Raw genomic sequence first — 13411 nt, 5'->3', positions numbered from 1 at the left:
GAGCACAGGAAATAAAATCTATTTGCAACCCCAGATCTAAATGATTGCTTTGATTTTTCCTGGGTCTTCAAATATTTCTCACTAGCAAAGTCAAGATTTTAAGTTCCCTCCAACTCTAAAACCACCTAGAAAATGGATTCTAAACCAGGCCATTCTGGACCAGGTGTAGGCTAAATTTGAAAGGAATAAATGTTATTTTTAGATGCTCCATTCATTCCCTTCCATTGCTTCCATCTCTCTTCACAATAACCCTCTCCTTATATACCATAATCCTTCAACTCTTTCACATTTGCCTCCAGAAAGGAGATTTTTTTTTTACTCCTTCACACAAGAATGTAAGTGACTAAAACCATTTCAGGTGTTTCCTCTCCCAGAAATAACAGCCTTAAACTGAACAGAGGGGTAACAAATTATGGAATTTTGTTCATTAGAATGTCAAATGATGGAATTATGGGAAGGGCCACAAGCTTTCCTCCACTGCCCTGAAATTATGCCACCATCTTGGAAATGGGGCCAGACTAACTATCCATGACCTCATGTAGATCAGTTCATTATACAGAATGGGGGGTCTGGATCTTTTAGGGTAGTGATTCCCAAACTTCAGTAGACTTAGGAATCACCCATGGGGCTTGTTAAAGTAGAAAGTTTCACAAACCATACCCCAAGAATTTTGATTTAATGACACCTGTATGAGACCTAAAAATAGACATCTGGGGAAGAACCAACTTTCTAACCCAGGTGACCTGGGCTACACTGTTTTTTGAAACCTCAAACTCATTGCATGTATAGTTTAGAGATGTACATGGATACATACCTTTCTAGAATACTTTCAGGTATCTACAAGGATATTTTGCTTTCAGAAAACTTTGGATTAAAAATATGTGGATTGAGGAGATAAATCAGAAGGTAATCTCTTGCACTGCAAATAGATGTTCAACATATTAAAACATCGCTACAGGTTTCCACTTAAAATGTCAGATATCCCGGCGTCTTCAAGATAGGATGCTATTTTTAAAATACTATTCACATGCAAGTTTTCCAAAATGTAGCTATTGCAGAAAAATGGTTATAGCTCTCTTTGGAGCTCACACTCATACTTACTTTTAAAGCTAAAAAGTAATGTGGCTCCCTAGGAAATTATTAAAATCTTGAGATTATATGGCCTCTCTGAGTACATGGCTTCTTATATGATACCATTTAAAAAAAAATAATATTAAGGGAGTTCTCAGACACCTAACCAGCTACACTTAAAATCAAAACAAAACGTTTTAACTAGAATTGAAAAAAAATCAACCTCCCTGCTTTTCTGTCAAGCAATTTTGCTCAGAAACCTCTTATCTTCCTCTCTCCTCATAACTCCTTCCAGCTGTGGCTGGAGCTGGCTTGCTCTGGCTCTGGAGAGTAGATTGTGAGCCTCTTCCCAGCTTAGTTCAGTGAGATAACTTTGTAGCTTGAAATTCTCACCTATGGTGAGAATATTACCATGACAGAAATTGGCCAACTCTATAAATCTGGGCTACTTTTTTCCCCCGTAGAACTGATTTACCAGGACACTACTGCTTCTGGCTCTCAATCTCCTTGTTCTCAAAGGCAGTACTTTTCTGCCCACAAAGAATATAAAAATTTCAAATCTCTTTTTTCTTAGCCCAAACTGTTCTTCTACTTTAATTCCTAGGTGAGGAATAAAATGATCATTTCTGCTCTTTTCTCAGGTCCAGAACCTGTTCAGTTAAAACTTCTCAATCTGTAGGAAGGTCCTTCTCTCTCCATGCATTTTAATAGCATCTTTTAGCTTTATTTCGGGGAACAACCTCAGCTGGAGACAGTAAAGCCCCCATCAGCTAAGCCAGGGAAATGGAAAATAAACTGATTTTATTAGAGGAATGGTTTCTAATTCTGATTTTGGAATGCCGTGTTTCCTTTCCAGTGTATCTTTCTGCTTCTCCCTGAGGCAAAATTTCTGTCCTGAAACCACCCTATCCCCACAGAGACCACAGCTACTGATTACCAGCCCCAGTTTATGACTTCATCACTGAACTAGGCAAAATGAAAGCAGAGGATACCAGAGACTGGCCCTTGCCAGCTCACAGATACCCTGCAAGTAAAATGGGACAAAGGGAGGTGAAATTAAAGAGTTGAAGGTCACATTAACAGTTTGGTAGAAAACCCGCTCTCTTTCTGCCCTAGCATCAAAAGGCTTGGTTTTTTGGTATTTTTACCTAAAACAGCAGGGAGGAAGCGAATGTCTTCATAAGGGAAAGGATGCACTACACCGACAGGCTCCCCAACACCAGCAGCACCTGGACACACATCCTGTCAATTTGAGCCACGCTGGACTGAATGATGACCTTCATGGCTCCCAGCCATGGGACAGGAGACAGGCTCTCCACAATGGCAGGAATGACGCTCATCCATCCCTTTGTCCCTTTTATTCTCCTCTTTCTTGTAAAAAGGATCCAACACCAATGAATTCGTAGGGCTTTAGAAGTGAATTACCCAGCTGATAAAGGCTTTCCTACAGAATCAGAGGGTTGGAAGGGGTCCACACCAGGCCCGTTCTCTTGCAGGTGAAACCGAGACTAGAGGAGCTAAGTGGCTAGCTCAAGGTCACAGAAGCAGACTTGGGATTAGAACTCAAGATGCCAACGTCCAGCTCAGTGCTCTTCCCAGGACCTCTTCCCCCATTTAACTTATTGGCGCAGATGTTTACACAGGGTCCGCTGTGGGTCCTGCACTGTACCACCTGGCGATGCTGATTAATAAGCCAGACAGGCCCCGTCCCTGCCTTGCAAGAGTTTGCAGCCCACTTTGGGCTGACGTTCCCCAGCGGTCCCCACTTTTTCTCACATTTTCTGCCACTGAACGTCCAAACTTGTAATAGCATCGCGTCTGCCCCCAAGGCCTCACTTCTGAGTACCATAAAGCAGCTGCAAGGGGAAGTGAAGACCCAGAGTCAAAGTGACTTGCTCAAAGCCATGCAGGAACAGAGCCAGGGCTCCAGAAAACATCACTTCCAGGGCTGGCTACCTGGTGTTCAACTTGAACATTCTTACGGTAACCCTGCTCTGCGCATACTGCCTTTGGCTTATAGATGTGGTGGCCATGCAATCTATCATCCACACCGGGACACCTGAGAGCGAATGGGGCTGCCAAAATAATAGGTGTGAACCAGGGCCGTCCCAGACAAGCCAGGATGCTGCCTGCGGGTAACTCCCCTGGCACAGGGACCAAGAACAAATGCAGAAGGGAGTCTGAGTGAATGGAACTCAGATTCAGCAGGGATTTCTTTTGGCCTGGGACTTTTCTCTATTGTGACGTGTCCCTAGAATGGTCAGCCTCTGGAAGGTTACTATGATCTTGATTTGTGATCCTCCTCCTGTCCAAGCCAGAGTAACCATGGCTGTGCCACGTGAGAAGCAGAACTCAAGGATGGCGGGGTCTGGGTGGCTCAGTTGGTTCAACATCCAACTCTTGGCTTCAGCTCAGGTCATGATCTCACAGTTCATGGGATCGAGTCCCACGTTGGGCTCCGAGCTGACAGGATGGAGCCTGCTTGGCATTCTCTGTCTCTGTCTCTAATAAATAAATAAACATTTTCAAAAATAAAGAAGCAGAACTTAAGGGCTATGAAGCTTCTAACTCTCAGCTCTGACTCTACTGGGAGATTGCAGACATCCTGCAGTAGACCGCCATGGCCACTGGTCCCCAGAGAGAATGGTTCCCCATGCTCCTCACCTCTGTACGCTCTCCCCACGGCACCCCGGTGGGGACCTGCTGATGGTCCCAAGGCTCTCTTTTTCCCTCTGCTGCTACAGTTTTTCCGAAGTATGAGAAATCTTGGAAAGGGCTTTGAAGGAGAGATGACCATGTACCATGGTAGCACAGAAGGGGAAAATGTCCTGACCACATATTCCTAAGGATTGTATATTCCTAAATAACCAGTATGTGGTCTGACAAGCAGGCATTTATTTATAGAGAAAGAAAACAGAATCCTAAACTGAGCCTCTCTTAGAAAATCCAGAATGTAGGTTTAGACACTCAGAGAGGTAATGGAGCAGAGTGACTGAGAACTTCTTAGTCTTATACCCTAGGTTAACTTTGTGACCTCTGTCGCGTCTTTAAAACTCGGTGTTATCACGCATAAAATGAGTCAATAGCAGTCCCTCCCCCATAGGTTTTTAAGAAAATTAAATAAAATGTGTGCATAATGTTTTCAGAACAGTTCCTGACACAAAGCAGGGATTTGGTGAATGTTAGCTATTTGCAGATGGCGTTTTTCTCACCTTCCACTTCCCAGTGAAGAGTTAATGGGTCATTTATTTTTCTTATTTTTTATTTATGTGTCCAAAGTCACTGGAGGAGGTACCCACAAGAGGGGGAAAGTTGTGTTTTCTGCAATGACTAAAGAAGTATTTTGATTCCTTTGCAGGGATCTCGGAAGCTTCTGGAACTCGTCAGATACCACATTGTCCCATTTACTCAGGTTGGCCCCACTTTCCTGCTCTATTTTTCCCTGCTTTCCACATATCTGACCCCTCTTAAATTCCATTATTACAGTGCTAGAAAATGTGTGACAATTGTTCTTTATCTGTAGCCCTGAGCATACCCTTAGCAATGAATAGTGAGCCTGTTATCAGAGAAATCCTCAAAGCCACAAAACTCATGACATCAAAGCTCCCATTATTTATTTCATAGACTTCCAGGCTATTTTTTCCCAGTGAGAACTTTACAAAATCAGGGCTCTATGCATTGCTCAAAAAGTCTCTATTGTTCTCTTTTGCAGCTTGAAGTGGCCACTCTCATTTCGACCCCACACATTAGGAGCATGGCCAACCAGATCATACAGTTCAACACAACCAACAACGTAGGTGAAAATTTTACCGCAGATGTCATGACTCATATGCATTTATGCTCTGCTTATGCTTGTTCACCATGTTATCCTACCTCTATGCTAACTCACGGGCTTACAATCTTTATGATTATTTCATTCACTTGCTATTTCCTTCATTTCATTATTTCAATTCATTATTAATTTGCTGAGCAGCTACATGTGTGAGACTCTGAACTAGATGCCAAGGATAAAGCAATGAAGAAGACAAGCTTACATTTCAGCAAGGAAAACAGACTTTAAACAAGGAATTAGCAGCCAGTTAATTATTTAATTATAATTGTAAGAAGTGTCATTGTAATTATAATGAGAGCTTACAATAGGAGGAGGCTGTACCAGTCTGGGGGTCTAGAGGTCCTCAGTGAGGGAGCAATGTATTAGCTAAGCTTCAATGGATGAGTACAGTAAACTTGGTCAGAGATGAGTAGAAGAGAGTTCCAGGCAGAAGGGAGAACATGTGCAAAGGTCCTGAGGTGGGAGGGAACATGACTTATTCAAGAAACTCCGTGAGGCAGTGTTATTCCAGTACTTCTCTGAGCTAATACAGCCAAAGTCTGACAGCATGCAGATTATGGTTCTTGTTGATTCACTGTGGGTGATGATGATGATGACAATTCATCTTTTCTGTATCTACCGAGTTGCAACTATGTGCTAGACATCATTCTGGGTCCTATATGTAGCCCACTGAGCAAATAGGGAAAAGTCTCTAGCTGCATGGAACTTTCATTCTAGTGAATAGGATGACAGACAATAAACAAATCAAGTAAGTAAAACACAGCATCTATTAGAAAGTAGTAAGTGCTAAGGCAAACAAACAAACAAACAAACAAACAAGGGGCTGAAGCAAGGGTGGGGCTGACATTTTACATAAAGTGCCCAAGAAATCCTCATGGAGAAGAAAATATCAGGGCAAAGTCCTGAAGGAAATGAAGGAACAAGCAGCATGAATATCTGGAGGAAGGAACATTCTAGAGACAGGAAACAAAGAAAGGATATTCCTGGATGAGAAACCGCAAGCTCATCATGGCTGGAACTGAGGGGTTGAAGGAGGAGCGGTAGGAGAAGTCAAGGCAGTAGGAGGGAGAAGGAGAAGTGGGGTCAGGTCACACATGGCCGAAGAACTCTTTACTTTAAATGAGATGAGAGGCCCTGGGGGATTTCAAGCAGGGCAGATGACATGATCGGATGCATGTTCAGGAAAGGCTAGTCTGGAGCTGATCGCAATAACCCAGAGAAGAACGATGGTGACTCAGACCAAGGAGCAGGGGTGTGGGAAGACGTGGATACATTCTGAAGCTATTTTGAAGGAAGCCTCAAGAGAATTTGCTGATGGGTTAGAGGAAGAAGACTCCTGAGCTTCTGACTCGACCCCCCAGAAGGATGGAGTTGCCATTAATACTGCAGGTGGAGCAGATTTGGGGGGAGTGGTGCGGAGGTCAGAATTCTTTGCTAATCTATTTATTTTCTGCTCCCTGCCTACAACATTAGCAAGGACTTGTCTGGTTTGGTTTTGGTTTTGGTTTTGGGGTGGTTTTTTTGTGTTTTTTTTTTGTTTTTGGGTTTTTTTTTTTACTGATGTATCCCCAGCACCTAAAGCAGAGCTTAATACAAGGTCAATAAATGTATCTGAATGAATGGATCCCCAATTCGCCAACAGAGAGGTAAAACAGTTACGCCAAGGTCTCTTAGCAAATACATTATAGAGCTGGAATATGAGCCCAGCCCTTCTCATAGCAACCTTCCACTCAAAAAAAAGTTAAGTGATGTTGAAGGCTCTTTAGAGAGGTCGCCCCTACTCAGCTCTGCCTGAGGATTGCTGGTGCCCTGCAGGACAGAACAAAAGATGTCATTGCTTCTTTCCAGGGACAGATTCTGGCAAATGGTGTAGCAATGGAAGACACTGAAGTCACTGCCAAAAATGGTCGAATCTACACCCTGACTGGAGTTCTTGTTCCTCCCTCCATTGTGCCCATTCTGCCTCACCGATGTGATGAAACCAAGAGAGAGATGAAATTGGTAAGGAAACTAGAAAAATAAAGAGGGGCCCCTAAACAGCCCCACAGAGTAGGTAACATTCTTTCCTCTCACAATTCTCAGGAAGCTGACAAGGAGAATTTCACCACAGGAGACTCATTCCAGAGGGGTTTCCGCCTCCATGAAGAGGCAGGCAGACCCAAGGTCCTATTTCATAAAGTGTGAATGAAGGCTCCACTGGGGAATTTTCCACAATGATCGATGCCTCCCAGCTATATTGGCTTTTTAGAGCTGCCATAACAAACTACCACAAACTCAGAGGCTTAGAACAACAGAAATTTATTCTCTCACAATTCTGGCGGCCAGTGGCCTGAAATCAAGGGATTAGCAGGGCCGTGCTCCCTCTGAAGGCTCTGGAAGGGAGATCCTTCCTTGCCTCTTCTGGCTACTGCTGCCTCCCAGTGATCCTTGGCATTGGCTTTCTTCCCTGTGTAGGTCACTGTGTGTCCCCTTCGCTTCTTTTAAGGACACCAGTCAATAGATTCAGAGCCGACCCTAATCTAGTATGACCCCAGCTTAACTAACTACATTTGCAAAGACTCAATCAGGAGAACATGAATTTGGTGGGGAACACACTATTCAACCCACTACCCTTGAAGAAGCAGGATCAATCCTTGTCTCTGTCACCTGGGACTACCTTGCTCCAGGCCCATAGCTTTACTCTAAGAAACTTAAAATAGAACTTCTTCTCAGGGAGATGCTCTGGCCTCACCAATCAACCATCTTTCTGTTCTTCTTTTCAAATGCCAAACTTTCTGTTTGCCTAAGAGCTTGGGTACCCTCTAATGGCCTTTCCTGTTTCCATAGCAACTTACTTGGTTCAGCTGCTTCTCTTCAAAGCACCCCAAATTTCAACACTGCTGTACATGTAATCTTTCAGTTCCCATGGAAACCATACCCCCAAAGTTGCAGCAATAGTAGGTCTGGGACACTCAATAATACTCTTCAGGACACTTCAATAATGCTTCAATGATTGTTCTCAAAATATCCTTGGAATATGGGCATTGAACAAGGAATAATGGCCTCATTTTATAGGTTTTGTTTATTCCCTCTTCTTATCGTGAAGGCTGGAAATAGCCAGTTGGACACCTGGCACAGGATTGTGGCTGGCTCTTCTGATATGTTTTAGGATATTGTGATGGGACTAGCCCTCTGTGCCCTTCATATACCATAAGGAGGATTTGATTCAACTCTGAGCACCGCCTTTTAAGAGAGGCAGAGAGTCACTTTCACGGCCAGTTTCTGGCAGTGATTTATGCTTGGTTCATTCTCTGAAAAAAGTTTTGGCAGGTGCATCACCTGGCTTGGGCCGGGGTGAAGATCAGAACAGGCCAGCTGAGAATAGTCTCATCTTCTATTGCAAAGGTGAAAGATTTAGGAAACTAGGGCCTCTGCCAGAAAGACTCAACAGGAGTCTAATTATTGACTTCAGAGCTTCCCCACCCCAAGCAGCTGCAACTCAATATGTGACTTTGAGAGGCAACCCAAAGGATTTTGGTTTAATAGGGGAAAGAGCTTGCCAACACCTGCCTTAGGATGGTCTTCTTTTACTATTTTCTCTGGGTTTAAGGCCAAATCTATATGCTCTACTTGATTTAGGATGGTTTTGATGAGGTCTATTAAAAGTACAAATGCATTCTCTGTGAAATATTTAGGGCAACACAGACTAGGAGAGGCAGGCAGTGTCTAGAAGTCTCAATTTTCACCAGCTTGAACCCATAGCTGCCTTTAGGTATGTATGCTTAGAGGTTTAATTAATAATTCTCTGTTCTAGTTAGAGCCCCCGCAGGAAACAGAACTTATCCCAACAGTTCAAATGAAGAGACTTTAATGAAACTACTACAGAGAGGTGGGCAGGGCTAAGGAGACAAACCAGTGATGCTGGGGCATCCAAGGAGAAGTAATGGCAGGAAACCATTACCACCCAAGACCAAAGAAGTGAGGAGGGAAGGGACTGGAGGTACCTGAACCCAATGAGGGCTGGAAGGATGGAAGAAGTGACATCTATCAGGAGCTATAGGAATGATATCCAAGCAGAGATGTAGGGAAGAAGTACCTTGATCTTGCCCTCCTCCTACCCACCAGTCTCCTGCTGGCACCTCACATTGGCCAAGACCAATCAGAAGCTGGCAGGAGAGGCTGAGAGACCGTTCTTTGACGTCTACCTGCTGGAGCACAGAGCCCAATAGAGAAGGTCAGAGAATTGATCTGGAAAGATTTGGAGGCACACACCCCTCTCCTTCCTCCTGAATTCAGAACCAATGAAGCAAGAAGCCCAAGGGAGTGAAAGGCAGAGATTCAACATTCAGCTCCATTGGTGGGAAGCTAATTGGAGAACAAGGCCATAAGTGTGCGGCCAGCACTAATGCGTCACCCCTAGCAGGTGGACAACTGTAGTGCCTCCCTGGGGATGGGCACCTTACATGGCACAGAGTCAATCAGAAGCCTGAGGCCGGTGGACCCACAATCTGACCCTGAAAGTGGGGGTGGAGTGGGCCGCTCTGAACAGGCTGAGCTCCAGGTCCCAATCCCTCTGGCACTGACTTCACTCCTCGCTGGGGAGGCATCAGTGGGGAGTGGAGACAGAGGCCTCGAGTGTTGAACTAGTGGAACCCCCTCCGTAGGAGGGACACATGAGACTGGATCGGGTGGTCCCTGCTCCCTCTTCCAGGGGCGCCTGTACTGATCCATTGTCTTCCCTTCCAGGGCACCTGTGTGAGCTGTTCCCTGGTGTATTGGAGCAAATGTCCTGCTAATTCTGAGCGCACAGTGAGTGTGACAGCTTCATGAAACCACACAACACCCAAGCAACCCCCACTGGTGGTGTTTCTCATCCTTTCTACCTTTCTTCTTAAAAGATATTAATTCAGGGGCGCCTGGGTGGCTCAGTCAGTTAAGCATCTGACTCTTGGTCTCTGCTCAGGTCATGATCTCACAGTTTGTGAGTTCGAGCCCCACGTCAGGCTCTGCACTAGCCGTGTGGGGCCTGCTTGGGATTGTCTCTCTTTCCCTCTCTCTCTCTGCCTCTCCCCTGCTCACTCTTTTTCTCTCTCAAATAAATAAACTAAAAAAGAAAAAAGATATCTATTCCAACTGGGGTAACTTCACACTAGCTCTTAGCCTACTATATGGGGGAGGGTAACAGAGCTGTGTTTGAATCCTTGCTCATTAACCCTAGGTGCATTGCTTAACCTTTACACTAACTTCCTTTGTCTGTAAGTAATAATAATAATAATAATAACAATAATAGGATTAGCATAGATAAAAACCCAAGTACAATACCTAAATCAAGCGGCTACTCAGTAAAGGTTCATTCCTTCCCTACTTAGCCCTCCTAAGTTTGTGCAGGGGGGGCAAACCTTTACCTTCACCATCTGAAGGTCTCCAGCTGGGCCTGAGAATTAAATTAACATTAGACGGATTAACAAGAGGAAAGTTCACAGCTTTAACATGCTCCTTGGGAGCCCCCTGAGGAAAATGAAGACGCGAAGAAACGGCAAAACCCAAACTTTTATATAGTAGGTTGACTAAAGAGAGGCAATCGTGGAAAAGTCGTGAAAACGTACAGGGAGGCTGGAGGAAGTTCACAGCTATTTTAACAAGGTCCATTGGTGCAGGTTTTTCTTGACTTCAGCTTCCTGTCTCTGGTGACAAGATGTCTCTTGGGTCCTGATGCAGGGAGGGCATCTTTCACAGGACAGTTTGATCTCCTGTTTTCAGAAAGAAATGGGGAGGTCAGAAGCCAGAGTGTCCCTTTTCTATCTGCTGTTTTTCAAAATAATCTCTATGCCGAAATGGCCTTATTTGGCACATTCTGCCACAGCATACTCCTGTTTGCCCTTCCTAGGCATTTTTCTAGATAGAAATACAAAGACTATCAAGAAAATGATGTTAGGACCGTCAAACCCTTTTCAAGTTTCACTGAATTCTGGACACATCTATTGAGAGCTGGTTCCTAGAGCATAAAGACAAATGAGTTACTGTTTTTGTTCTGGTTTTGTTCTTGTGTTGAGAAGCTCTAATCTAACAAGGAAACAGATAGTATATAACAATCCAGAATTCATATGTCAAGGACTCTACTGGTGGCAAAAGCAAAATGCTCCAAGGTAAAATTGATGAGAGAAATTTCTGCCTATAATTTTGTCCTAAAAGAGAGCATATCAACCAGAAGTTTCATTCAACACTAGCATAGATCACTAGGGAAGGACATGAGATCTTTAACACAATCCTACTGAGAAGCACTTAATAAGGCAAAACATTAAAATTAAATAGGCACAGCTGTTCAGGTATTTATTTTGCTCAGTACAGCCATCACTGCTGAGTCCTGCAGGATGCTGTCCACCAGGGAATATGGAGAGGGAGGAGAAAAGAGGAAATCATGTTGACTAGCATCAGTAATTGTTGTATGCCAGACATTGTTCTAAATGCTTTATATAGCAAACCTATGAGGTAGGTATATTATCATTATATCCATCGTGTAATCTGGGAATGAGGTAAGGAAACATAGAATATCTTGCACAAGGTCACACAGCTAATATGTGGCAAAACCATGACTCTACATTGTCTCAGCCCAAGTAAGGAAAAGAAGGAGAGGAAGAAGGGGTAATTAGACCATGGGTTAGAACCAGAAAAGCCTCAAAACTGCCCTTCGCAGGCTCTTATGATCTAGACTTGCTTAATTATCCTGAGATCCGACAAGAGGACTGAATATTCCTTCCTCAGTGTCCTCAAAATTCCTTTATATATCTCAGATTTTAGGATTTTATAGTCCGTGAAATTCTCAGTGCTACCTTCTTAAGCTTCAGCATCAACGTTTCTCTAACATAAACTTTGAGCCAGGGACAAAATGCTTATGATAAAACCTGGGGTCAGCATTATCGTCCCATTTCACAGATGAGGCAGCTGAGGCCCACAGAGACTACGTGACTTGCCTCTGCTATCCTAAAGCTAGTACATGGTAAGACCCATTCTCGGGACATTTTAGAAAAAAAAGATTTACCTGTCTGGGCCTCAGTTCCCTCATCTACAAAGAGGGATGAAAAATATCCACATGGAGTTAAAGATAGATGACCTCATATATGCAATGTGTCTGCCCTTAGTAAGTTCTCACTGAAATGGAAGCTCTAGATAATTATGATTAGGCACCAGGGGTTATAGAGGGAAAAGTTGCATTTAAACCTGCCCCCCTACCCATACACACCACTCCTGATTGTAGATCTTTCTACAAATTAGAGAGAGACTCTACTGCCTCCAAAATTTCTATATAGCAGGAGCTTAGGGATGGCTATTGATCAGAAGGGGAGGCTAAGCCACATCCTGGATGAACAGGAAAGTGTTCCCTGATTGATTGGCAATGTCTGCTATGGCACGAGAGGAGATGTAAAGATAAATGTGCCCTTATTTGTGCAAATCCCGCCTGTATTCTACCAAGAAGGTAACCGAGGCCTAAAGAAGGTGACTGAGCTCTGGCTGGGAGCCACATGGGCTGGTGTGCTCTGGGGTGCTTCCCTGACATCGACAGTAAATGGAAGTAGGATGTCCAGTATATGCAGAAGCTGACCAACCCCCAGAGGACCTCAAAACACAGACTCAGTGCATTTTTCCCATTGGCTTTCTTCCAGACGCTCTTCACACACAGATGTGTCTACACTGGCAGAATAAGGAGCCTGAAGAGCGGCTGTGCCAGATACTGTAATGCCACTGTGAAGGTGAGGCCAGCAGCAAAGGGCAGCTCTAGGGCGACGCTCTTGGGCCTCAGGGTCTGTGGGCTCACAGGTTGCTGGTGGGGCCTTGGCAATGTCTTCCTACAGGGGAATGGAAGGGCGGACTCTACATGGCGTCTGGGTCACCCCCCTCCCTGCATCCATCTCTCCTGTGGCTCCCTATGGCTCTTAACACAGAGCCTACACTCCCGATGCTCCCGCATGGCCCAGCCTCTGCCAGGGCTCCGACCTGTCTCTTACCCTCACTCCCACATCAGAACGTGCACGCTTTCCCCTCCCTCCCTCGGAGAGCTCTTCCAGGATTGTCTTGGAACTGGTTCATCTTTCAAGTGTTTAACTCACCCCCTGTCACCACCCAATGCACAGTGGCCCCCCAGTCTCCCCTGACCTTTGTCCCCACCTGCCACCATTTCACTACAGTATTTTGTCTTCCCAGCAATTACAGATCTTGCAAACTTTCTTTCTTTCTTTCTTTCTTTCTTTCTTTCTTTCTTTCTTCCTTCCTTCCTTTCTTTATTCCTTCCTTCCTTCCTTTCTTTCTTCCTTTCTTCATTTCTTCCTTTCTTCCTTCCTTCCTTCCTTCCTTCCTTTCTTTCTTCCTTCCTTCCTTTCTTTCTTTCTTCCTTCCTTCCTTTCTTCCTTCCTTCCTTTCTTTCTTTCTACCTTCCTTCCTTTCTTCCTTCCTTTCTTTCTTTCTTTCTTTATTCCTTCCTTCCTTCCTTTCTTTCTTCCTTTCTTCGTTTCTTCCTTTCTTCCTTCCTTCCTT

The 13411-nt window shown here is 44.4% G+C and overlaps 1 protein-coding gene across 3 annotated transcripts in view; it reads left to right on the top strand.

Moving 5' to 3' along the window:
- Window positions 1–13411, top strand: part of STAB2 (stabilin 2) — a 164681-nt gene that overhangs the window by 60342 nt on the left and 90928 nt on the right. For 2 of the 3 annotated variants that reach the window (XM_053895982.1, XM_019446618.2), the window contains exons 16-20: window positions 4430–4483; window positions 4784–4864; window positions 6752–6904; window positions 9629–9691; window positions 12544–12630. In XM_053895982.1, coding sequence (XP_053751957.1) covers window positions 4430–4483; window positions 4784–4864; window positions 6752–6904; window positions 9629–9691; window positions 12544–12630 — 438 coding nt within the window. The remainder of the gene's footprint in view (window positions 1–4429; window positions 4484–4783; window positions 4865–6751; window positions 6905–9628; window positions 9692–12543; window positions 12631–13411) is intronic. The other variant, XM_053895983.1, reaches the window with a different exon arrangement.

This window comes from Panthera pardus, unplaced genomic scaffold (genome assembly GCF_024362965.1).
Source record: "Panthera pardus isolate Hobbes unplaced genomic scaffold, ASM2436296v1 HiC_scaffold_6, whole genome shotgun sequence".
NCBI classification, from domain to species: Eukaryota; Metazoa; Chordata; class Mammalia; order Carnivora; family Felidae; genus Panthera; species Panthera pardus.
This window is presented reverse-complemented; position numbering and strand designations above follow the sequence as displayed.